The sequence below is a fragment of the Eschrichtius robustus genome, chromosome 15 (assembly GCF_028021215.1).
Source record: "Eschrichtius robustus isolate mEscRob2 chromosome 15, mEscRob2.pri, whole genome shotgun sequence".
Classification (NCBI taxonomy): Eukaryota; Metazoa; Chordata; class Mammalia; order Artiodactyla; family Eschrichtiidae; genus Eschrichtius; species Eschrichtius robustus.
The window spans coordinates 30,084,659-30,112,152 of NC_090838.1; the positions used below are offsets into that span (position 1 = coordinate 30,084,659).

Genomic DNA, 27,494 nt, shown 5'->3' on the forward strand with positions numbered 1-27,494 from the left:
AAAAACCCAACTGTGTGTGTTTACATGTGTATATACATAAAATTCTGGAGGGACACACATTAGATTGTTAGTAGAATTTATGTCTAAACAGATTTGTGACAAGGATTGGAGAGGAAGGAGTACTATCTACTTTTTATCTTTCTATGTATTTCTTGTGTTTTGAATATACAGCTATTCTTATTTTATTTATTTATTTTTAAAATTTTATTTATTTATTTATTTTTGGCTGCGTTGGGTCTTCGTTGCTGTGCGCTGCTGTGCGCGGGCTTTCTTTAGTTGTGGCGAGAGGGGGCTACTCTTCGTTGCGATGCGCGGGCTTCTCACTGTGGTGGCTTCTCTTGTTGCGGAGCACGGGCTCTAGGCACGCGGGCTTCAGTAGTCGTGGCTCACAGGCTCTAGAGCGCAGGCTCAGTAGTTGTGGCTCACGGGCTTAGTTGCTCCGCGGCATGTGGGATCTTCCCGGGCCAGGGCTCGAACCCGGGTTCCTTGCATTGGCAGGCGGATTCTTAACCACTGCGCCACCAGCCAGGGAAGTCCCTAGCTCTTCTTATTTTAAACAAATCACTTCTTCTGACAAAGATTCTCTCCTTGACAAAACTTTAGTCAGGCTCCTCTGAGTTCTCTCTTCTATTAGACCCAATCTTTGGATTTCCATGGCCATCTTTACGTTGCCCAGTTTTATCAAGAATCTTACTAAATCAGTTTAGCAAGAACCCATTACCTTCAATATCTGATCAACCTCATTATCAATCAAATTCCTCATCCCCACCATCCCCTGGGTGATATCTGATCACCCTGGCCTGTCTTCAGCAAGAATCCTGTCAGGTCAGTTTAGTCAGAAACCCCCCTGATCCCTGATGTTCTTCTTAGTAATTTCCGTCCACCTACCGCCCCACCCTGCCCTGCAACACACATGCGCACACACACCCTCCTCATTGGCCACATATCCCACCTGTCCTTGTTGTACTCGGGATTGAGCCCAGTTTCACGTTAAGGTCTCTTTCCCTCTACCACAATGGTTCCTGATTAAAATCTGCTTTTACCATTTTAACCACTGTCCAGCTCTGGTTTTCTTTAAAACTGCTAAATGTAAAATTTAGACAGTTTCTAAAAATAGAATCTAAATTTAACTCTGAATTCTAAATAAGGACTCAAATTGTTTCCTTTTGTAGAAAAATTAGTGGTTTCTAGTCAGTGATTCATGCTCTAAATCTCTTCTCTCTTTCACGTTATAGCAAGTTTACAAAAACACTGCTTTAAAAAAAAATCAATATAAGTAGATTCTTTAACTAGGGAAGTCAAGTTTTGTTAAAACAAGCTTTTATTAACAACTACCTGACTTTCAATTATCATAATACGTTAATTTTCTGATTTAAAAAAAACTAATATAAGGGACTTCCCTGGTGATCCAGTGGTTAAGACTCCACGCTTCTACTGCAGGGGGCACGGGTTCAATCCCTGGTCAGGGAAATAAGATCCCACATGCTGCACGGCGTGGCCAAAAAACAAACAAACAACAACAACAAAACTAATATTAAAAAATTAGGTTAAAATGTCAAGAGTAACAATCTTTACTCAGTCTGAAAAGCAAACAAAAGAGAACACAAAGTAGGGAAAATAGGGAAGACTCATTAGACATATATAAAAAATATATGATATAAATTAAATCATTTAAGCTTTGAAGTATATTGAATCTAAAAGATCAATAAATTCCTGCTTTCACTTTTCAAAAAAGTCAGTGAACATAACTTAATTTTTCCTGATAACTCAGGGCCATACTATATATATCAATTATTGAACTGTATTGTACAAAACTTCAGTGTTCTCTGATGTGATGTGAAATTCCTACTCCTGGTTCTCTCACTAATCTGTGTAACATTATTTAACTGCTCTGAGCCTCAGTTCCATCAACCATAAAATGAAAGAGTTTAACATTCTTTACTTCTATAAAACCAAAGATGACATGTGTGAAAAAGAGAACTGAATAAGTACTGATCCCAAGATGATGAATATTCTTTTTAAAAAAGATTTCTATTTGCTTGCATTCTACTTATTTGCATCCTTTTCATGGGAGACTAATGGTATACAATTGAGTTAATGTTTTCCAAGGCAGTATTACTTTGGCTAATTTTTTAAAAATTTATTATTGAATCCAAGACAACAGCCACCTTCCAAAAGATATCCTCATCCTACAGAATAATCATCCTCTTCTCTAAAGTCATCTGTATTTTGGTCAGCAGTAAGGCAGCAGGGGCAGGAAAGGGGGCTCTGCATTATTAGTCCAGGAGCTCCTTCCTGCAAATTTGAACTCAATTCTAACATCGTCATTATTAACATGTACTGTGATAGGTGCTAGAAAAAAAACTTTTTTTTTAATTGGGTACAGAGGAAGTTGCTAAAGCTCCAAGAGGAAAGGTACTGTCTCTGCTATTGACTGCTATATCCCCAAGCCCCAGAAGTCACTTGCATGTTGCAGATACCCAATAAATATCTGTTAAATTAAGTGAACAGATTCTTAAAAAGGAAACAGTATAAGGTAACACAGCCTTAAAAAGGAAACAGTATAAGGTAACAGCCTAAGTGCCAAATGACATAGCAAGTCCAGCTGACTCTTGAACAACAGGGGGTTAGGGGCATCTCCCCTCCATATAGTCGAAAATCCTTGTATAGCTTATAGTTGGCCCTCCATACTGGCAGTTCCTGTATATCCATGGTTCCTCAGCAGCGGATTCAGCCAACCTCAGATGGTGTAGTACTGTAGTATTTACTATTGAAAAAAATCTGCGTATAAGTGGACCTGCACAGTTCAAAGGCGTGTTGTTCAAGGATCAACTGTACTAAAAAAGGAACAACCACTAAAAACTAAGGGTATCTAAAAACTCTTCATGTGGGAAATGGGACTTAAGCTAAATCTGAATAAAAAACCCATAAATCTGAAAGAGTAATACAAACTATGAGGTGGTGGAAGGACAGAATGCAAACCCTTTTGAGCAATGGTTTCAAGAAAAAAAAAAGAAAAAAGAAAAAGTAGACATGGCTTATGCGCAAAGCAAGATTACACTATTTTGGTTTGGAAAGACCAAATAGGTAGGAAATATAAACAGCCTAATTATAGAGAGATTTGAAATCTTCTACAGGAAAACATGAAAAATAAAAAAAGAATGTCTTGAACAAATCAATATTTTTAGAAGCTTGAGAGGCAATATTGTGCAGAATGCCTTGGCCAAGGGAGAGACCAGAGGTAAAAAATCAGGAAGGTCCCTTACTGCAGTCACCCAGATATGAGGTGATGAGGGTCTGAACCAGGGTAACAACAGTATTAGGAATTAAATAATTGAAAATGGATTTAGGGACTTCCCTGGCAGTCCAGTGGTTTAGATTCCAGGCTTCCACTGCAAGGGGCACGGGTTCGATCACTGGTCAGGGAACTAATATCCTGCGTGCTGCGCAGCACAAACACAAAATAAATAAATAAATATTTTAATTAATTAATTAATTAATTAAATGGACTTAAAACTACACAGAGTTTATAAAATCAGATGTGCGGCTGGGAGAGTGAGGACAAGAGAGTACAATGTTCAGTGAAAGCTGAATCTAGGTTTTTAGACAAGGTAAACGAGAGGTTGGGTATGGGGAGGAAGGTCAAGTTGGTTTGGGAGAAGGATTTTAGAAAGTACGATTGAGTTTCAAGTGGTAAGTCACTCAGGTGAAGATTTTAGCAAGAAATTAGACATGTGGAATTGTAACTGTGTAAAGTACCAGGACTAACTAAAGATATAATTTTATGAGGCATCTAAATAAAAGCAATCAACTGGAGTAAGAGGACTTAAAGTGTAACTACTGACGGGAATTCCCTGGAGGTCCAGTGGTTAGGACACCACACTTTTACTGCCGAGGGTGTAAGTTCAATCCCTGGTCGGGGAACTAAGATCCCACAAGCCACGTGGCATGAAAAATAATAATAATAATAAAATAAAAATTTTTTTTAAAGTGTAACTACTGGAAAAAAAGAGTATAATCTGGTGAACAATTATCTGACTGGAGAACGGGAAGCAAGATCATAAGAGACTGAGAAATGAATAAGCCAAAAAAGAGAAAGAGAACAAAGAAGCTGAGAGAGAGAAAGATGAGATTAGTATAAAACTGAAGGGAGTAAATGTGGCCTGTACAGAGAAATGAAAGAGAATAAGGGATAGGGTGACCGTACTAATGGATAAGAACTAAGAAGGGGGTTCCTTTTGTTGTTACTACTGGTTGGTTGGTTTTTAAATAGGAAAAACTAAAATGGCATTGGCAAAGTGGATATTACCATAGGTATGATGGACTCAGGTCTACCTGAAGTTAAGTATCACTGCTTGATCATAAGCTCTGTGTGAGCTGGAACCATATCTGCCTGTTCTCCATGGTGTCTCCAAAGCATAGGAGGAATGCCAGGTATTCAAGTGCCTAGGGTTCCAACCAAAAACCTTGCAAGCAAAAGCATAATTTTTTTTTTTTAATCCACAACGAATTGTCCATGAGCTTTTGGCAACTTTGGTATTTTCATATTTTAGTCTTTTTGTGCTCATTCTCACTTAGTTGGCTAGCTACATGGATCCGAAAGGCTCAACTTTAATTTCTGATGAAAAGATGCAGGCTTAGTGATAAGGAAATCAGAACTTTTCATTCTGAATTCTGGATAACGGAGGCATTTCTGTTTTATTATTTAAAGAAGCAGAGTTCAAAAACGTTTGAAATCACAACATATTGGTAATGCAACTACAACCAAAAAGAAAAGTAGAATGCAAAGTAATGATGACTAGATATTTTATTTAAAATTAGATTTATCTTCACAGAAGAACTATTCCATTTGTTATCTACTTAGAAAGAATAAGAACTGTGCATAAAATTTTAAGGTATGGGCTGTAGAAAAGAAGAAAAAATTGTCACATTATCCTGATGATTGTAAAGACTTCTTAGGACATGATGCCAAAGACACTTCCTGGCAGTCAGTGTTTAACACACAAAGGGAGAAGAAAACAAACCTACAGGCAAAACTACCAAAGCCCAAGCACCATTTGCTGCAGCTAACATCAGGCTGCAATTATGAAGCCAGTGGCATCCCTGAAAATAAGCTCTGTCAGAATTACGTGGCAGGGCTCAGGCAATGCTCTAAACAGCAGAATTCAGACACAACTTGCTCTAAAAGGCTCCTTCCAGTGGAAGTCATAGCTAGCAGCAAGAGACAGATACACTGTTCCTCTATATACCAACATAAAGATGCAGAACCAGTGGATATGGAGGGCTTACCGTACTATACCATTTTACATGAGGGACTTGAGCACGTGTGGATTTTGGTATCCATGGGGGTGGGGTCCTGGAACCAACGCTTTGCAGACACCAAGGGACAACCATTGTACACTACAGTGACAAACACTGTAAATATCAAAGAAGTGTAGGACACAAGACTTGCCCTTAAGGACACAATTTAGCTGGGAGACAAGGTATACATATAGAGACACATATTTAATACATATTCATGTAACAATGTAACCTAATACATGATTCATTCAAGAACCATATATTAAGCAACTGCTATATGCAAGTCATTCGGCTGAACCTTAGGGAAATAAGAACACCCTTAAGGTGACTCACAATCTAGTGAGGAAACAAATATGCAAAGTATGAGAGGTGGTATAATCAAGATACAGTAGAAGTTCTCACCACTAATCCTCTCTTAACCAACCCTATGGATTAACCAGTATTCTCTAGCCCCTTTATAAAACACTGCCCAAAGCCCAAGGTATACTAAACATTCAAAGCTAGAGTATGGTATTCTCTGTAGTTTACTCATACATGTTGGTTGACCAAGAGTCAACTAGATTTCCTCCCAAACCTGTTTACGTCAGCTGCACTTGTTACTTTGATTAGATAATTCAATTAAATATTAAATAAACCAACAAAATATGGGTATGAAGACAAAGACTACGTTGACTGCTTCAGAAAGACAAGACAGTAAAGGAGACACCCTAAAAAATATTGCTGTCAAATTAGATGTGGGGGAAACAACTGTAAAAGACTGGAGAAAGGTCATTAAAAATCTATGGTTTTACACTCACTGTGCTTTGCTCAAGGAAAACCAAAACCAGAAATCATTAACAATACATTATAATTGTAGCTTATTCAAGAACGACAACACAGAACTCCGATCGGCATTCTAGCAAACAACAGTGAAGGGTCAGTGGGCCTGGTCTTAACGCTGGCAAATGACCGTATGTTTAAATATTTTTAACTTAAATTATTTCAAGTGTCATTTTAACCATCTTTTCGGATTTACTGACCAACCAGTCTGGATGGTGTTGGATAACAAAGCTTCTTTCTTATATATACAAACTGTTAGGGGAGCATGAAGCTTCACTGTGTCTGGAGATCAGAGAGGTTTCCCAAAGTAAAATGAATGTTGGAAGATGATTAGAAATTCACCAGACAAGGGAGAGGAAAATATCCAGGCCTGTACGCTGACTCAGAAGCATGAGAGAACAAGAAAAATGTCAAAATATTTCCTTCTACTTACTATGCCTAGGCCCATCACTCAAACTTTTCTCATGGCAAATTATTTAACCTCTCTTCTCATCTATGAATTAGGGAATAATTATGAATACCTACCACATATAGTTTTGCAAGGATTAAAAAAGATGATAGGGACTTCCCTAGTGGCGCAGTGGTTGAGAATCCGCCTGCCAATGCAGGGGACACGGGTTCGAGCCCTGATCCGGGAAGATCCCACATGCTGTGGAGCAACTAAGCCTGTGTGCCACAACTACTGAGCCTGCGCTCTAGAGCCGGCAAGCCACAACTGCTGAGCCCACGTGCCACAACTACTGAAGCCCGCGCGCCTAGAGCCCGTGCTCCACAAGAGAAGCCACCGCAATGAGAAGCCCGCGCACCACAAAGAAGAGTAGCCCCCGCTCACCTCAACTAGAGAAAGCCCGTGCACAGCAACAAAGACCCAATGCAGTCATAAATAAATTAATTAATTAATTTTTTTTAAAAAAAGATTATACATGTAAAGTGTTTAGCACCGTACTTGGCACATGGCAAGTGCTGAGTAAATAAAACTATTATTATTTTTAGAGGGTAAAGAAGAAATGAAAGAGAGAAAACAACAGATAAAGTATGGGTTCTATTACTGGGACCAGGGCACCATCTTCCCTGACTGACTGCTTTTTCAAGTCCAGTAAGTATGCTGACCCAGATCCCAGGCTCCTCCTATTCCCTCCTTTTAGCTTGATAGGAATCCACATTCCTCAGGAGCAGGTTTCAGTTGTGCCTATCATTTAGGCTCCTTAGCTCACTGCTTAACTTTCTCATTTAGGAGGTATAAACAAAAAAACTGAGAACAAGTCCCAGACTGGGCTGTAATTTTCCATCAGGTGAAACTGGTATCACCCTTGTGGAATTTGACATCGAGTTTATTTCTCCGAACTAGATATGCTGGTACTGGATCCAATTTCTGTCACATGTAAATGAGTGCTAATAAAACCTGTGTGTACGGTGATGAAACACTCCCCACCCCCCACCCGCCCCGCCCTTTCCTTGGATCCCTGTAGTGCAGTTATGCCGAGAACCTATTCACCACACCCGAAATACCTATTCCACCCAACCTTACTCAATATTTCCCAGAGCTCACCTGAATTCCAGAGCTTCTGCTCCCTTATTTTTCTCCCTATCTTATCTCCAGAACAAAATACCTACTCATTTTCCTTTGGCCATACTGCTTCTAACTAACTCTATGACAAATTTTCCTTCTTACGTAACAGTATTTTCTAATATCCCATCATCTTGTTCAGATAGGGTATTTTTATAATAAAGGTTAAACAGCATTAAAGTCTGCCAAAGAAGGTGATTTTTATTTCCTCAAATACCTTACTGCATAAGAGCAAATACATGATTGACATATTACTCTTTTCAAATATAGCATATGTAAAGTAGGTGAGCTAAGAATAACCTAATAACTAAAGCACTACACAAAATTTGATATCTGATCAATAAACACAAATTATATTAATAAATATATACAGAACTTAATTAGGCTATTCTCAGAGCAAGCTGCAAAAGTCCCAAATTTGCAGACATTTTTAAAAAAGAAATAAACATTTTATTTCAATAGTCACTACACAAAAATAAATAAAAGTATTAAAAGAAACTAGAGTGATACATTATTAAACACATTTGAGGAACATAAATTGTTGAAGACTCTTCCTAAGCCCCTTACAATATAATTGTTTCATTAAATTATTTTACCTGAAGAAAAGCTTGAAATAAATAAGAATTTTCTTTAAATTATGACAGCTATTCAAAGCATACCTAAACACTTAAGCCATGAACTAGTTTAAGTGATCCATTCGGCATAGTAGCTGCTTACATTCTCTTCACCCTATTAGTAGTGATTTCAGGTAAATATTATAATTCTCTTGTCTACTTCAGATCAGAAGCAGTCATTCAGGGTGAGGGATTAATAAAAGGAGACAATGTGGTATGGAGAACAATGGCCTGGCCTGAGTACTGGGACTCCTGAGTTCTAACCTAAATCTACACCAACTCACAGAGTGATCTAAGACAATTCACTTCCTCTCTCTGGCTCTAAATGATAAAACAAGGGATGAGACTGCTTAAGTTCTAAGGTCCCTCAGGAGGTAAAAATATGATTAGTGTCTATCCCTGTCAGCCTTAAAATTCTACAATAGTAAGTGCTAAAATGAAGACTATAGAAAATACATCCATTAGGAATTAAGAACAGGTGAATGTGTGCAGTGCAGTTTCTGCCTCCTGTCTGCCTATGTTCCCCTCAACCCCTCTGCTCCTTTCCCTGTCTGTTCTTTTCTCCTACCCCCTTTTCAACTTCTCTTTCTTGCCTCAGGTTTCTCTCCCAAACTACAATTTTCCTCTATTATATCTCCAGTCTGCAATGCCTACAAGTTATTACCACCTACTACTGCCATCTCTGGGCTGCTCCCTGCTTTCACTACTGTCAATTTATTGTCCTTAAATCACTACTAATAGGGCAAAGAGAATGTAAGCAGCTACTACGCCAAATGGATTGCTGAAACTAGTTCATGGCTTCTAAAACATGATTTAAATAAATAATACAATCAAATGCATTCTGTCCCTAGAAATTTCAACCAAGAAGAGCAAACCATTTATTGGACACCTATTATGGGTTATGTACTGTGCATATTTTATCTTTTAAAAACCTTACAACTACTCTGCTTGATGGGTATGTTATCTACGATGTACAAATAAAAGTGAGGTCCAGGGAATTCCCTGGTGGTCCAGTGGTTAGGACTCCACGCTTTCACTGCCGAGGGCCCAGGTTCAATCCCTGGTCAGGAACTAAGATCCCGCAAGCAGCGTGGCCAAAAAATAAATAAATAAAAATTTTAAAAGTAAAATAAAATAGATAAAAATGAGGTCCAGAAAAATTATAAATCAGAAGTTATGGAGCTGTCTGACTAGAAGGCCCACACTTTCCACTGTCAAATTATGATGGTCAATAAATTGTTTTATCAAAATGGCGACCAAAGCAAGAAACTCCAAAGATCCCAAGGGCAATTTTTTTTCTAATGGCCCAGAATTAAAACTTTCATAAATCAAAAAGTATAAAAAAAAAAAAAAAGTGTAGCTTACATCAAGTACATAGTAGGCTGACAAAGGGAAACCAGTCCCAATTATTTGGACTTTCAAACATCTTTCAAAGGCTGATTAGTAAAGGGGTTTGTTTTAAATTCTGCCTAAATTACCAAGATTTTGGAGAAAAGTTATAAGTATCCTCCTACCAATACAAAGAAAAGTAATTTAGATAGTAAATAATATTTAGGGCTAAATAGGCACATCTCTTGATAAAGAAATGCTATCAACGCTATTTCTCCCCAAATAATTATTGGGGCCATTTTTATTTGTCAGTTTTTGAAAGTAATATAAGAGAATTTAGTTTCTAGTAACGATGCCGTGAAACAACTCTCCTACTGAAAACAGCTAAAAATTCTAGATAAAATATTTCTACAATCATCTTAAAAAGCAAAGCTGGTAAGAAAGTAAGGAATTATTTGACCAAAATTGAAGGGAAAATGGGAACCCATGAGGTAAGGGAACAAAAGCCACTTTTGCCCTTTGGTGATGACCAATCAGAACAAATCTGAGCTTCAGTTTTGACAGCTTTACATGACCCAAAAGGCAAAATGCAAAGACCAGAACCATCCAGAGTACAGAGTCTAATAGGAAATATACGTTTAGCTAAGGCCCTAAAGGGCCTATACCCTCAAGGCAAAGGTGAAGCAGAAGTATATTGGCCCACAAAAGTATTTACAACCAAAATAGGCGTCAACTATTTGGGTGGTCCAAAACTTCAAGCAACGAATTTGCTTTAAAGTGGTTCAGTCTAGGTAATGCCTCTAGAAACCCACCAGAAACAAAGGCAAAAACTTTCTGAAGAATACCTTTATTTGAGACCTGATTTAGTCCTACACTTTTTCAAGGACAGTGAGCAGCACACAGATATCTATGCATACAAAGAAACAAGTCATCACGAGCAGGAGCCAGCAAAGACAACAGACCACAGAAAGGGACCTCCAAGACCTCACATATAGGAAGAAGAGAGACACCAACTTTGAAATAACTGGGGACTTCCCTGGTGGCACAGTGGTTAAGAATCTGCCTGCCAATGCAGGGGACACGGGTTCCAGCCCTGGTCCCGGAAGATCCCACATGCCATGGAGCAACTAAGCCCGTGCGCCACAGCTACTGAGCCTGAGCTCTAGAGCCTGCGAGCCACAACTACTGAAGCCCGTGCACCTAGAGCCTGTGCTCCACAACAAGAGAAGCCACCGCAATGAGAAGCCCATGCACCACAACAAAGAGTAGCCCCCGCTCGCTGCAACTAGAGAAAGCCCGCACGCAGCAACGAAGACCCAATGCAGCCGAAGATAAATAAATAAATTAATTAATTAAAAACAAAGAAAAAGAAATAACTACACTTACTAGGTTTAAAGAATAAAAGATGACCCTGAAAATATCTTCAGGGAATAGGAAGCTGCTAAGAAAAGATGCAGCAGATTTATAAACGGAACCCAGGGCTTCCCTGGTGGCGCAGTGGTTAAGAATCCACCTGCCAACACAGGGGACACGGGTTCGAGCCCTGGTCCGGGAAGACGCCACATGCCATGGAGCAACTAAGCCCGTGTGCCACAACTACTGAGCCTGTGCTCTGGAGCCCGCAAGCCACAACTGCTGAAGCCCACGAGCCACAACTACTGAAGCCCACGTGCCTGGAGCCTGTGCTCTGCAACGAGAGAGGCCACCACAATGAGAAGCCCGCGCACCGCAACGAAGAGTAACCCCCGCTCGCCGCAACTAGAGAAGGCCCGCGCGCAGCAACGAAGACCCAACACAGCCAAAAATAAATAAATTAATTAATTAATAAAAAAATAAATAAATAAAAATAAATGGAACCCAATCTGAAGTTCAACAATAACCAAAATCACAAACTCACTGGATGACCTTAAAAGACTAGATTCAACTGTAGAGAAAATTAATGGACTGGATGATAAATCAGAATAAATTATCTGGAATAAAGCATGTAGTGAATAAAAAATGGGAAATATAGAGCAGATAAAGAAGGCCTAAGATACGTGTAATCAGAGACCCAAAAGGAAAAGAAAAGAGAATAAGATAGAGGAGAAATCTAAAGAGATAATGACCAAGAATTCTGCAGAACTAATGAGATGTCAATCTAGAGATTCAAGCCTAACAAAGTCCCAAATAAAATAAAAGGAAATCTATACCTTGACACATCATAATGACACTACAGAACACCAAAGTCAAGAGAAAATCTTAAATGTAGCTAATAAAATAAGCTAGAGAACAGTACATAGAACACAGTAAAATCTCCATGTTTGTTGTTTTAAAATAAAAAGGGAAATGATAAGTCACATTAGTGTGACTCTGATTAACTGAGAAGGTTGTAAGGATCAAGGAAGATAATGTATTTGAGAAGTTTTTTAAAAACCATAAAGGTATCTGGAGATTTAAGTGACAGGGCTTGTATGAAACCTATTTCATTCTTGGTCATTTAACCCCTCTCTGGGGGTTACCCCTAAAAGAAAGAAAGTTGTAGGTGATTACTTCCAAAGTTTATTCCAGCTCAAAGATTTTACCCCTAAAAGAAAGTTGTAGGTGATTACTTCCAAAGTTTATTCCAGCTCAAAGATTACTACATCATTATATCTCTCATTCAGCAGGAGGTGACTCAAACTATAATATTCTACTGCCTAAAAATGCTAGGTACCATAAGAAAGAATAATAGAAAAATAACAGAAATTATATCCCAAATTATATAAAAAGTCATCCATATCTGGAATACAAACACAAGTGTTGAAATCACCAACATACATAATAACAGAAAAGGACAACTAAAGCAATGGTTCTCAATCCTTGCTGTATATTAGAGCCACCAGGAAACTCAAAAGAATACTAATGCCATGGACGCTAATTCTTATCTGATTTAAATGATCTGGGGTACAGGCCAGGAAATGAATATTTTTTAAAGTTTCCCAGATTATTCTAAGATTGCAGCTAAAGTTGAAAAACACTGAACTAAAGTGACAAATAGTAGGATATGTTTTAAAAGAGTAAAACCTCTATAATCTTTCCAAAATATATTTAAAGATTACAAATTGTCAAGAATATGAATAGAATGAAAACCGAACCTGTTTACAAAATTATACCATACCACAATGGGGTTCACCTGTTCCAAGTTAAAAGGAAGTGGTTTAAAAAGGCCAAATAATACCAAAGATTAGTTTTATAGAGTGGTTGGTAAATGTATATAATTTGTTATCCAAAAAGTCATGCAAGGTTAAGACAAACATATTCAGAGAAATTTATATGTTCCAAACAACAGACACATAGTGGACTATAAAGAAAAGCAAGAACATTTCAAGTATACAGTCAATGTTCTGAGGCTGACCGACTGACAGATGAGGCGAGAGGGGGCCGAAGGGCCGGGTCGGGGCGTCCGTCCCAGCCCAGCCCTGTGAGTGAACCCCGCCTGTTACGTGCTCTGGAGGGAGCTCACATCCAGCCTGGGCGCCCAGCTCATGTGAAAGACGGGTCACACTGCTGGCCACCCCCTCTCTCTCGGTAAGTCCCCTTGGGGGACAGAAAGATGGGCTGTGACCACCCACCAGGCCAGGAGCGTGGTGGCCGGCTGCCCGGGGGAGTCCGCTCCTCCCAGGAACCCTGCCTCTGCTCCCCTGGGCCCCGGGGCGGCCCGCCTCGGGCCTGCCTTTCCTGGCCTGAGGGTCCCCGTGGCCTCTCCTGGTCTCCTGGACACTGAGCCCCACCATGGATCCCACCTGACGGTGCCTCAGGAGGGGACAGGATACCGCAGGGTGGCCCCCACTACCTCCCGCCTTCCCTCAGCGTGTCCCCCCTCACAGTGGCCCTGATGCTACCTGTCTGGGTGCTCCGAGGGCAGCGGGCAGAGAGACTGATTGCTATGGAATGGCAATAATTCACTCCTCCATAAATGTCCCTGAGCGCCACGATCAGACCCAGAGTATTAGACTGCATGGTCCCAGGATGACACTTACATGCTCTAGCCTTAGAAGATTTATGACTGAAGATTCTGCTTTTCTCTGGGGACAAGGAGACAAATTGGAGTACAAATTTAACATCATGCACTTGCTACCATTTATTTATTCGGCACTTACTTTGTGTTATGTACCAGACCTCTGCTAGATATTTTAAAACATCTCATTTAATTCTCACAAGGTAGTTTATCAGCCTCACCTTACAAATGAGGACACTAAGGTCCTGAGAGGTCAGAATTACGGTAAACGTATATTTTTAGCATGAAATAAAACAGTAAGTTTTAAAGCAAAGATTTAAATCCAGGTCTATGCCATGTTGCCTTTCACTGTAATTGTAAATAATAGTTATAATAACAACAAAAAATAAACTGTCATTTTAAGTGCTTATTTTGTCCATTTAAATGCTCAGTAAACCTTCACAATAGTCCTATGAAGCTGCTCAGTCAAAATAATTGAGTCATAATTGACTCCCCTTTTTCTCAAATCTCACAACCTATCCTTCGGCATATCTTGCTAGTTCTACCTCCAAAAATGTATTCAGGATCCATCATATTTTGAGTATGTATCACATGTGAATATTATTCACTTAACGCATCACCATTACCCTAGTTCATCTCTGGCTTGGATTATTAAAATAGCCTCCTAACTAGACTTTGATTTATCTCCCCTTTCTCCCTTCCAAGCCTATTCTGGATCCTTGCAAAGGGTTCCATTTAAAGATGGTGTCACTCTTGCTCAAAACATTTCAACAGTTGCCCATCTTGCTGAGGTAAAAATAAAGTCCTTACAATGAGCAAGACCCAGTATCTCTGACATCATTTCTTCCATTCTCCTCCTCTACTCCAGCCACACTTGCCTAATTACTCTGCAAACATTCCGAGCATGTTTCCCGTTCCCCCTACTGTTCCCTCTGCCTAGAACACTCTTTCCGCAGATGTCACCTTTTCAGGTCTTTGTTTAAATAGCACCTTATCAATAGTAAAGCCTTTCTTCCCCACTCCACCCTCTCAAGCGCTCCATATCCTCCTTACCCTACCTTATCATGGCACTTATTACCACCTAACGTTTGATGAATGTATTCATTTATTGCTGCCCGTCTTCCCCCACGATTTAAGCTTCATGCAGGTAGGATCTGTTTTAATCGTTATCGTTTCTCCAGTGCCTCAGAACAGGACTTGGTATGAAGTAGGTACTTGAAAACATTTGTTGAATGAAAATATGAACCAATAATGCCAAAACCTAGACTCATAAACATTCCAGTACAGAGCCTCCAGACCATATGCCCTAATACTCAATCATATCACCTTTTCTCATGCAATTCAGCATTTCCAGGTAGACAGCAGAGCCTCCCCTACCACACACAAACTTCTAAATCTAGGGACAATACCTTCTATTTTTTACTTACATTCTTCTTTCCCAGAAGTCAGTAATTTTCAAATACTGAGCCTTAGGTTCTCATTACTTCATAAATTCTTTCTTCCTGCTAATCTCCCCATTCACTACTAGCCCTCCTCTCTTATGCTAGCCTAAGAAAATTTAAACCCCCAAATGATAAACCCTGATTCTACTGCATTTTGTTTGTTCTATCACTCCAATTAGACTGTTTCTTTGAAATCATCTAGCACAATATCTCATACACAGAAAATTCTCTCAAATGTTATGATTTGTATTCTATCTCCAATTCCTTTCACAAATATAAAGCTCAATAATAACCTTAACCATTCTTTTCCCATGAATTACCTATTCTCATATGAATGGTGGTGGTGAGGCAGGAGGGGGATTGCCAAAAGTAAAAAGAGAATTTTATATTAACCTAGATGGGCAAGGGGGCAAAAAATGACCAATACGTTTTTGGCACAATGTGGCCAGTTCCTTACTCCCAAGATCTGAAGGAAGGAGGAAGTGGTGCCGGCAGGCCAGGGAGATGAGAGCTTGGACTGCCTTTCACAACTCTGCCCTGGCAACTTGAAAGAGCAGGACTGACAGGTTCCTGAAGGGACAAATTAGACCTAATCTTAAAGGTATTTTTGTTGACTCTGGTGTTAGTGACTTAAGCAGAGATTTAAAAATAAAAGGAGAATACCAACTGATCCAAATTTCATCATCATTCATTCAATTCTTATTTCCTACTGTTTTTCTAGAAAAATTCCAATGGGAAAAGAAAAATAAAGGATATGGTCAAATTTAATGATGTTGATGTAAAGAAATGATTTTTAAAATATATTTTCAATTATGCTAATAAGAGGGTCAAAGACCACAGATTCCTGTGAACTCTCTCCTTCCAAAATACATACTGTTCTGTTTAAAAACTATAGCACATTTTCTAAGTTTCTCCATGGATGCTTAATTTAACTGGAGCACAAACCAAAAGATACTGTAAAAATGTAGTGCCCTTAATATGATGAGCACCAATGGGAAACCTACCAGAAGTTTAAGATTTGCGATAAATAACCCGGTAAGTAGTATGCGTATGTGTGTATACACTGGGGGAAGGGGTAGAGGGGGCATAACTAAAGAGTAACTATAGTTACAGGTAAATTGAAAAGTTAAATATGGGGGTGGGGGGAGAGGAGTTGAGATAGGTTGGAAATTCTCAAATTTCCCAGGTAAGGAGGTAAGAATTGTTGTTTGTTTTTGAACAAAGTACTGTGATTTATCTTACATTCCCTAAACTGGATAAGAAATTAAAATTTAAACAGCTACATACAAAAATCATTATCCACAACTGTACAACATTAAAGTCTGCCTTTAATACTTCCATTAAGTCTGAAATCCACAAGCTCACTTATGGAATGCATTGCTAGTTCATTATGAGAAAAATTACATATTTTTCCCTGACCACTCCATCTAAAACAGTTGCCCCTATCACACTCTACACTTGTACCTTGATTTATTTTTCCCATAGCAGCTGCACTGTGGATCAGTATACTATATAGTTGCATTTGCTGACTGCCTCCCGACTAAAACATAAGGTCTATGAGGGCAGAAGCTTTGCCAGTTTTGTTAATCCCAGGGCCTAGAGGCACAGTATAAGCACTCAATAAATATGTTGAATAAATGATGGAAGTGAAGTTCAAAGAGGTTAAAGGATTTCCTCAAGGTCACAGAGCTGGCAGCAACCACAGCTTGTATTATGACCCTTTCTGCTTGCTCCTTCCACGACCACTTCCACTCCACCAAAGCAGCCCGTTCCAGCACATGATTCTATTTCTCCTTTTCATTTTTTTAAGTGCCAAAGAAAATACATGCTACCCAAAACGGTGACACCGTGGGTAGCATTTTAACTTCAAGTGTTTCACCAACCAAAACTACACTCAGATTTCATAAGCATACAGGATTAGCCAGTAAAACAGAAAGGCACAGCCACTCAGAGTTCTTTAAGTTCTTTGTGAAATTGGTGCATGCCTTGGAAGTGCCTTGGAAGTTTTAAGAACAACCACTGAAACCTACTTACCAATTCAGATATGGCCTGCAAAATATCAGCCTCACTTTCATTCTTCTAAGAGCCCACAATAGCTTCCTCCCTGGATATACTGGGCTGGCCAAAAAGTTTGTTCGGTTTTCAGTAAAACTAAGACACACATTTTTCATTTTCACTAAGAACTTTATTGAACAACGTATTCATTAACCGAACGAACCTTCCGGCCAACCCAATACTTTACCTTGCAGATTATGAAAGGAAATGTAATCAACTTTAAAGCCCCTTTTAGTTCCTTTTAAATTACAAGTCAATCTCACAAAACCTTGAACAGAAAATTAACCCTTAGGAAGTTTCAGATTCTGAGAACTGAAAACCATCCCTGAACCATCATCTGACTGTGATCATCTAGGTCCTTCATTCAAAATCCACGAATCTGAAACAACTAAAAGAAACGCGGGAGGGGGTGAGGGAAAAGGAAGAGAAGAAACATTTACATATATAAAAAGGGAGCTGACATTCCTAGTAACACTTTGGCCCAAGAGCAGCTTCTTGCCTAAAGTCAAGGCCTCACGGACACAACTTCTGGTCTTCTTTGACCACCTTCCTTACAGACAGGCTCCAACTGTCAATACCTTTTACGGGGACCGTCTCCAGACCTAGGATGGGACTCACTAGGACAGGAGATGATTTGCTCATCTCGTAAAACTACTGTCAGCCCAATTAGTAAACTGAAAAGGAAGACCTAAGATGTGGAATGGCAAGAGAGCTGAAATAATCCTGAGAGTTAAGAGTGGTAAGGAGCAGATGAAAAGGTGCGGGGAGGGTAAACAACGCATCACGGGCGGGAGTGGGAACCTGGGTCGAGGAAGTGGGGTCGGCGAAAGGCAAAGGTGAAGGGAGGAAGGGGGACGAGGTTCTGGGTGGGATGGGCGGGAGCAAAGGGGGAGGGGACGAGCGAGGGCTGAGCGGGGGAGGGGGAAGGGTCCGGGGCGGGGCGGAAGGGAGCGAAGAGGCGGGATGAAGAGGGCCAGGCCGGGAGGGTCTTTACCTGCAGCTCCGCCCGCTCCACTTCCCACTGGGCTCTCTCGACCTCGAAGCGGGCCCACTCGTGCTGCAGGAAGTGCAGGATGCCCGGGAGACTGTACTGGGCTCGGGCCGCTCCCGCCGCAGCCGCCCCGTCGCTGGCCGCGGCAGCCTCCGCCAGAGGCCCGAGACCCTTGGCACCGCCGGCGCCCGGGTGGTTGTTGCTGAAGAAGACGCCGGGACCCGCTTGCTCGTCCATGGCGGCCGCGGGAACCGGGGGAGCTGCCCAGGCGCCCAGCAGCGGAGGCAACTGCAGCGGCCAGCAGCACCTCCTCCTCCCTCCGCCGCTCCCCGCCCACACCCCAGTCAGCAGGGAGCAGCCGCCTGGGCGCGGGGGCCGACCGAGCCCGGGACGGGCCGGGAAATGGGTCAACTGCGGCGCGCGGGCTTCCCGGGGCTTGCTGGGAAATGTAGTCGCGGGGCGTGGCGCGGGCGAGCGCGGCCCGGGCGGCCTGTGGGGTTGCGATCGGCTGGGGCGGGGCCGCGGCCCAGCCCCAGCCCCAGTCCCGCCCATACCCGCGGCGGAGGGGGCCGCCCCACGGCGGGGAGCGCGGGTTTCCTCACTCTAGCGGCAGGGCGCTGGCGGGTGGTGCTGCAGTATCCCTCGCACGCGGAAGTTCTCGGGCGGCGCTCGCTGTTGCACACACACACACACGGAAGTTATCGCGCTGCAATGCCAGCCCGAGCTGCACATCTTTTAGGGCTTCCTGGTAGTTCTGCTAAGAAACAAGCTCAAAGCGAGCTTCGCCAGTCCGGAGCCTGGACCGGGGTTCTCCAGCCAGCACATTCAGACCTCTCCCTTCTACTCCGACTTGGGTGATTCTCTGACCCTAGACACTCCTGAGTTCTGTACATTTCTGTATCGCTGTCGCTCCTGCCTTTCTTTTACACTTAGAGTTCAATCAAACCTGTTGCCTGATCAGTTTTCACTTAGAAGGAACTCTGATCATCTCTCTCCTGGACTCACCAAAGCAGCTTTCTGCTTATTCCAAATTCTAGTGTGTTGACACTTCATCCGAAACACTACTCCGCTGAAGTCCTTTTCCCTTTGTAGTTAATCTTGCAGTAAATCCTGTAAAAGTTTCGGATAGCCAAGGCTCTGTTATTTCAATCTCATTTTTTCTTATTCCCGAGCAATTTATAGTCATTTCAGCAAATATTTGACTCTTAAGTGCTATCTGTCACTGGGGATATAAAGATAAATGACACAATTCCTGTCATCAAAGGGAGACTGGCAATATACAGTCAATTCTCGCAGTGCCTTAAAGTTAAACTACCTGAAAAAACAAAAGTCGCTTTCTGCTCCCTAGAGCTATTTTAGGTATCCAGGCACTTCTCCCTTTTCACTTGTCGGGTTCCCAGTTTCTTCCACGGTTCATTTGCAAACTGGCGATAGTATTAGCCTACCGAAAGCACACCGAAGTCCTTTCAAGTGTTTCTCTCTAAATGTTATCCTTCTCCCAAGTCTTTGAAGTTATGTCACTATAAATTCACACTACAACGATAATGAAAGGAAGGCACCTGAAAAAAATTTAACAAATGAACTTGAAATTAAGCACTTATTTTGTCCCCAAAGCAAGTCATTTTGTAATTCTTTTGTGGGATGGAATTCTGGGATATCAGACCTTATGGCCATGAAAAAATGTAAAGATATAGGCTGGTGAGTGACATGTCAGGGAAGGACATCCTGTCCCTGTGCTCCCCCCTCCCCCTCTTCCCATTGCTACTTGTGGAAAGGACAGGAAACACATTGTATCTAATCTGGTTGCAAAGATGGCTAGCTCTCTCTCCCAGTTATTGAATGTTTCAGCTTTATGAATTCATTCTTTATTGTAATAAAAGTTTAATCCAGGACTGACCAAATTCCCTGTGTCCTAAATTATTTTGGCTGTAAGCGTCCTCTGAGATACTACCCAGTCCTCTCATTTTACAGTTTAGGAAACTGAAGTCCAAAGAAGTTGAACTTGTTCACAATGAGGCTTTGAGTGAGTGGCACAGTCAAAACTAGAAACCAGAATTCCTGATTGCTAGTTCTGTTAACAGGTTGCCTCCTCTCTTACTTGTCAGATATATCAGAGTATCAAGGGGACAATAATGCAACAATGCAATATTTTTTAATCTGAAGGATTTAAGTAATCTTACAAGTTTTGAATGTTAAAAGTTTTTTTCCCCTCTAATAGAAGACATGTCTGACAATTCCTTTAAATACATTTATAACATACTATAAAACATGATTAAATTTAATGGTAACTGTTTAAGAACCCATAACACCTTTAGCTAGATTCACCAAGAAAAAAAGAAAGAGGACTCAAATAAAATCAGAAATGAAAGAGGAGATGTTACAACTGATACCACAGAAATACAAAGAATCATAAGAGACAACTACAAAAAATTATATGTCAACAAATTGGACAACCTAGAAGAAATGGACAAATTCCTAGAAACATACAACCTATTAAGACTGAATCAGGAAGAAATAGAAAATCTGAACCAAGCAATTATTAGTAAGGAGAGTGAATCAGTAATCAAAAACCTCCTAATAAACAAAAGTCCAGGACCAGAGAGCTTCACTGGTGAATTCTACATAACATTCAAAGAAGAATTACTACCAATCCTTCTCAAACCCTTCCAAAATATTGAAGAGGAGGGAACTCGTCCAAATTCATTTTATGAGTCCAGCATTACTCTCATGCCAAAACCAGACAAGGATGCCACAAGAAAAGAAAATTACAGGCCAATATCCCTGATGAACATAAGTGCAAAAATCCTCAACAAAATATTAGCAAAATTCAGTAATACATTAAAAGGATCCTTCACCATGATCAAGTGGGATTTATTCCAGGAATGCAAGGCTGATTGAAAATCTGCAAATCAGTCAATGTGATACATCACATTAACAAAATGAAAAATAAAAATTATATGATCATCTCAATAGATGCAGAAAAAGCATTTGACAAAGTACAACATCCATTTATGATAAAAACTCTCAACAAAGCAGGTATGGAGGGAATGTACCTCAACATAGTAAAGGACATTTATGGCAGACCCACAGCTAACACCATACTAATGGTGAAAAGCTGAAAGCTTTTCCTCTAAGATCAGCAACAAGACAGGATGTTTACTCTTGCTACTGTTATTTAACATAGTATTGGAAGTGCTAGCCAGAGCAATTAAGTAAGAAAAGGAAATAAAATGCATCCAAATTGGAAAGGAAGAAGTAAAACTGTCACTCTTTGCAGATGACATAATACTATATCTAGATGCCATCAAAAAAGTTAGTACCAATAAACAAATTCAGTAGTGTTGAAGGATAAAAAAAAATCAATATACAAAAATCAGTTGTATCTCTCTATGCCAACAACAAACTATCCAAAAGAGAAATTAAGAAAAGAATCCCATTTACATTTGCATCAAAAAGCATACAATACCTAGGAATAAATTTAACCAAGGAGGTGAAAGACCTGTACACTGAAAACTGTAAGATATTAAAGAAAGAAATTGAAGATCACACAAATAAATGGAAAGATATTCCATGCCCATGGATTGGAAGAACTAATATTGTTAAATACTACCCAAAGCAATCTACAGATTCAGTGCAATCTCTATCAAAATTCCAATGGCATTTTTCACAGAAATAGAACAAGTATTCCTAAAATTTGTATGACACCACAAAGGACCCTGAATAGTCAAAGCAATCCTAAGAAGAACAAAGCTGGAAGCATTATGCTCCCTCATTTCAAACTCTATTACAAAACTATAGTAATTAAAATAGTATGGTATTGGCATAAATACAGACATAGATCAAAAAAACAAAGTAGAGAGCCCAGAAATAAACCCACACATACATGGTCAATTAACTATAACAAAGGAGCCAAGAATATATAATGGGGAAAGATTGTCTCTTTGATAAATAGTGGTGGGAAAACTGGACAGCCACATGCAAAAGAATGAAACTGGACCACTAACTTATACCATACACAAAAATTAACTCAAGAAGGGTTAGACTCGAACGGGAGAACTGAAACCATAAAACTAGAAGAAACATAAGTGGTAAGCTCCTTTTTTTAAATTAATTTTTATTGGACTATAGTTGATTTACAATGTTGTGTTGTTTCTGCTGTACAGCAAAGTGAATCAATTATACATATACATATGCATATACTACCGTGTATCGACAAGAGTTCCCTGTGCTATATAGCAGGTCCTTATTAGTTATCTATTTTATATATGGTAGTGTGTATATGTCAATCCCAATCTCCCAATTTATCCCCCCCCACTTTTGCCCCCTAGTAACCGTAAGTTTGTTTTCTACATCTGTGACTCTATTTCTGTTTTGTAAATAGGTTCATTTGTAACATTTTTTTTTAGATTCCACATATAAGCGATATCATATGATATTTGCTTTTCTCTGTCTGACTGGTAAGCTCCTTGACATAGGTCTTGGTGATGATTTTTTAATCTGACGCCAAAAGTAAAAGCAAGTAAAGCAAAATCAACAAGCGGGACTATATCAAACTAAAAAGCTTCTGCACAGCAAAGGAAACCATCAACAAAATAAAAAGGCAACCTACTAAATGGGAGAAATATTTGCAAATCATATATCTGGTAAGGGTTTAATATCCAAAATATATAAAGAACTTATACAACAGTAAAAAACAATCAGATTTTTAAATGGGCAGAAGATGTGAATAGACATTTTTCCAAAGAAGACACGCAGATGGCCAAAACAGACACAGGAAAAGATGTTCAACATCATTACTCATCAGGGAAATGCAAATAAAAACCAAGATGAGATATCACCTCACACCTGTTAGAATGGCTATAATCAAAAAGACAAGAAATAACAAGTGTTGGGAAGGATGTGAAGAAAAGGGAACTATTGGTGGGAATATGAATTGTTGCAGCCACTATGGAAAACAATATGGAGTTTCCTCAAAACATTAAAAATAAAACTACTATATGATCCAGCAATTCCACTTCTGGATATATATCTGAAAGAAATGAAATCACTATCTCAAAGATATATCTGCATTCCCATGTTCATTGCAGCATTATCTATAATAGCCAAGACATGGAAACAACCTAAGTGTCCATCAAAGGATGAATGGATAAAGAATATGCAGTGTATATATATACAATGGAGTGTTATTCAGCCATAAAAAAGAATGAAATCTTGCCATTTGCAACAACATGGATAGACCTCAAGGGCACAATGCTAAGTGAAATAAATCAGAGAAAGACAAATACCATGTGATCTCTCATATATATATTTAAAAACACACACACACACACACACACACACACCAAAAAACCCTAAAAAACCAATCTCATAGATAAAAAGAACAGATTCGTGGTTGTCAGTGGTGGGGGGTAGGAGAAATGGATGAGTGGGGTCAAAAGGTAATAAATAAATAAATATAGAGATAACTTGGACAATCACATATATACAACAGCACTGCTTTAATTCATAGTTTGACCTTATTATAATACCTTTTTGCCTTTCAAGGACTTATTTACACATAAAATAGTATTTATGATCTATCATGTTGCAAAACCCTCACTCAGTACAACAAAATATTAAGAGTGGTTATATTAAGGTGGAATTCTAAGAAATTTACTTTTTTTTCCCCCCAAAATTTCCACATCTGGTAATATTTCTTTTGTAATTTAACGAAAAACATTACTTTTAAAAGAACTTCCCTTAGAGTTCTTTTGCTCTAAATTGCTTTAAGAAAATAAGGACCATGAATCTCATCACTTCTTCCTATACTGAATCAGCTCCTGAAAATGTTAACTTTTGAGTAGTGAGCTTACCAGTGATTTGTTTTCCCTGTGCCTGTCTGTCACATTTTCTGTGTTCAGCATGAATTACTTTTTTTAAGTAAATATTTTATCACATATAACACAGGTACAGAAAACCTCAAAAGTGCTAAGTGAACATCTCAGGGAACTTTCACAAACGGAACAATTGCATGCAACTACCACCCAGAACATGAAACTGAATATGGCAAACCTCTTGGGGTCCTCTCTGGATGTGCATTTTCAGATACAACAGCACAAATGTTTTTGAATTTCAAAAAAATATCCTGAAAACATTAATAACTAGAAAGGACATGGTATTTGTAATGAGTTAAATCTAAATTTTTTCCCTCACTTTACAATTTTCAAAACCTGGAAATCTTGGACAAATGGTTTAACTTTTTTTAGCGGTAGTTCTCTCATTTTTAATTTGAGAATAGTATTTACCTCACAAAGTTATTGTGAAGATTAAATGAGAGAAGAAATGTAAATCCCTTAGCATAGTGCCTGACAATATAATATATACTGAATATGATAGTTTTTACTGTATTAGAGTTCACAGACTAACTGAAAATCATGACTACTGGGGGCTCAGTAATTGTTCTTTTTCTTTTCTCATCCCGTATTCAGAACTTTAATTCAGCAGAGTTAAAATAATCTTAAAAAAAAAGTAACATCTGTGTTCAACCATGAAGTCTTCGGACCTCAGGGTGTTGCTGCTGGTTTTCTGATCACTTCATTTTGTGATTAATAAAGCCTGTGACACAAAAAGTAGGATTTCCTTTCCAAGCACAGAGAGCAGCTGCTGAAATGTTGATTTATGTATTAGTATAACCAGTTTAAAGAGAGAAATTGTGAAACGCTAAAAGGTTATTTAGGTAATTGGAGTGTTTGCTATTTTTTGGTTTATATGTGTGTGCTTTATGGGGTGGGGATTATGGTTCCCCAAAATGACAAATAATTCATCTGCTTAAAAAAATTTTATTGAAATGAGTGGCTATTAAAAAAAAAAAAAACTATCCAAAATGACCAGTTATTTGGATCTCTATTTAACAGCTCAAAGAAAAGCCTTCAAACTGAACTTGATAGCTCTTTGCAAATTCTGGCGAGAAAAAAAGAAGAGTAGACCACTTGACTGTAGAGAGGGCTCTGCTAGGATGAAGAGAACTTTGGGGAAGAGGAGCATGCAATAACCCACCGTATACGTCTCTTCTACCATCTGCCTGCTCCCTAATTTCTCTCACCTCTTCTTTCTGCCTGATTCATGGGGCCAGTCCCTGCTTGCACATTTCCTGAGTCTCCAAACTTTACTCCCTAGATTTGAAGTTTGGTAAAGACAGGGCTGGGGAAACAGCCAATCACAAGTTGGGAAACAAGGAATTCTGAGTCTCCAAACTTTACTCCCTAGATTTGAAGTCTGGTAAAGACAGGGCTGGGGAAACAGCCAATCACAAGTTGGGAAACAAGGAATTCTATTATCTGAAATTTTTCTTGGAGTCCAGAAGTTAAATCTACATCACAGTCTTCTGATAGGGTGGGGAAATAGCTTCTATTGTTTACTATAATTACTATTATTTTTTTGGTTGAAAGTAGTTACCTAATTTCAATTTCAAAATTAAATTTCATTTTATTTATTTTAATAAATTAACTAAACAAAATTTAATTTTAAAATTAACATTGGTTTTAAATTTGTAGTGGCTGATATTTAGAGAAATAAATACTTAAAATCTAAACTCAGGATTGCTTTAAGAAATCCAAACATCTAACACAGGGAGGCAATAAAATGATAATATAGCTCTGAAGCTGCAGTAAGACTTCTCTTGGAACATTGATGATGGTGATCAACTGAAGATTCTATAAGTAAAGATAAACTATTCTTAAAAACACATTCCTATCCTTTCTCCCCATCAACTCCATCCCTTGCTTCTCTACCCTTTTCTCTTTTTAAATTTTCCAGCCAATGAAAGTTCTACTCAACAGATTTTTTTTCCTTTTTTTAAAAATAACTATGGTGCCCCGATTTCTAAGGCAGGAATTGAATTTCAAACAATTAATGTAATCTTCATTACATAAAAATAAACGTGGGGGGGGGGTGCGGAGAGAAGGACATTTTTATAAGCTGGCTATTCCTGCCAACTATGCAACAGGGACCACTCGTTTCCCAGGTGGAGACTTTTCTCAGCAGAAACACCCAATCTTCATTTAGGCTTGAATTGCTCAGGACAGCACCTCCCACCCCAAACTCCCATCTGATAGTCCTTTAACATAAATTAAGTCAGTTCTCAAAAGAATTTAAATGTGATAAGTTATTTTCTTATAAACATGATGTGGGGGACAAATCTGGGCATTGTGCTAGAAAAATAAGAAAAATGAATGAGGTTAAAGGGGTTCAGTACATTCGTGTTTTGAGTTTTGAAGACCATGTGTCCTTAAGTTTTTTCAAAAAAAGATTTAACTTATTTTGCATGTGATGCATCTCTCCCTCTACTCTGCAGGCCCTCAATATGCTACTGTTGTTGAATATGTGTTAATTTTAGCACTTGCAGTTGTCCTCTGTGATGGAAAATCCTACCATTATCTATGTTATCTCCTGGCCCAGATTTTCCCCCAGGTGCAGGACATGAAGTAACAAGAGGAGTGGTTTGAACCAGCTCCTATACACTTTCACACGAACTCAAAATGTATAACATTACAACCCATGAGCTGATTGTATTCAAGCTTAAAGAGCCAATACATACATTTTCATTACAGGAGAAAAGATAATTTAAATAATACAGTGTTTAGTATATGGCAATAATCAAATTAATGCTGCAACAGTTTTATGAGGATGTAACCAGATTAAAACATGAAGGATGAGTATAAACTAGCTAGAAGAAGGTCAAATGGAGCTTTTTAGCAAAATTCAAACACCTGATGAAAAAATATTGTAGTGCGTTTGACATGTTGAAAGAAGTCCAGTATAGCTGACACATAAAGAACAAAAGGAAGTAATAATTGCTATTTTTTACAGCTGGTACTTATTAAGCATTTACTCAATAAAAATAATGCATTTTATATGCATTAACTTGAACCTTACAATGTCCCTATGGGGAAGTACCAAGATCACCTTCATTTGACATGTAGGTATACTGCATATGCTTATAGGGTCAGATGAAATAAAATGAGGAGATGAAGTAGGCAGGGGCCAGATTATGCAGGGCCTTGAGGGTACTTTACGGAATTGGTCTTTATGGTAAGGCAACCAACTGAAGAGTTTTCAGCAAGGTATCAGATTTGAATATATAAAGATCATTTTAGTTCCTGCCTGAGCAATATAATATTAGCTGACATCTCTAAATTGTTTTTTAAGGGTCAGGCACTATTTTAAGGCCCTTTGCAAGTATTAACTCATTTAACCCACAGCTACTCTATAAAATAGGAATTATTCTTCTTCTCTTTTTACAAACGTAGAAACTGAGGCACAGTGAGGACAAGTGACTTGCCCAAGTTTACACATCTTGTAGGTGACAGAGCCAGGTTCCAACCCAGGCAGACTGACCCTACCATCCTCAACAACCACTTTG

The 27,494-nt window shown here is 39.2% G+C and overlaps 1 protein-coding gene across 2 annotated transcripts in view; it reads right to left on the reverse strand.

The window, feature by feature from the left end:
• STRN (striatin) overlaps positions 1 to 18,479 on the reverse strand; it is a 110,428-nt gene extending 91,949 nt beyond the window's left edge. For both annotated transcript variants that reach the window (XM_068565197.1, XM_068565196.1), the window contains exon 1: positions 18,098 to 18,479. In XM_068565197.1, the coding sequence (XP_068421298.1) occupies positions 18,098 to 18,331 (234 nt within the window). In that variant the 5' untranslated portion in view covers positions 18,332 to 18,479. The remainder of the gene's footprint in view (positions 1 to 18,097) is intronic.
• Between the last annotated feature and the right edge of the window lie 9,015 nt (positions 18,480 to 27,494).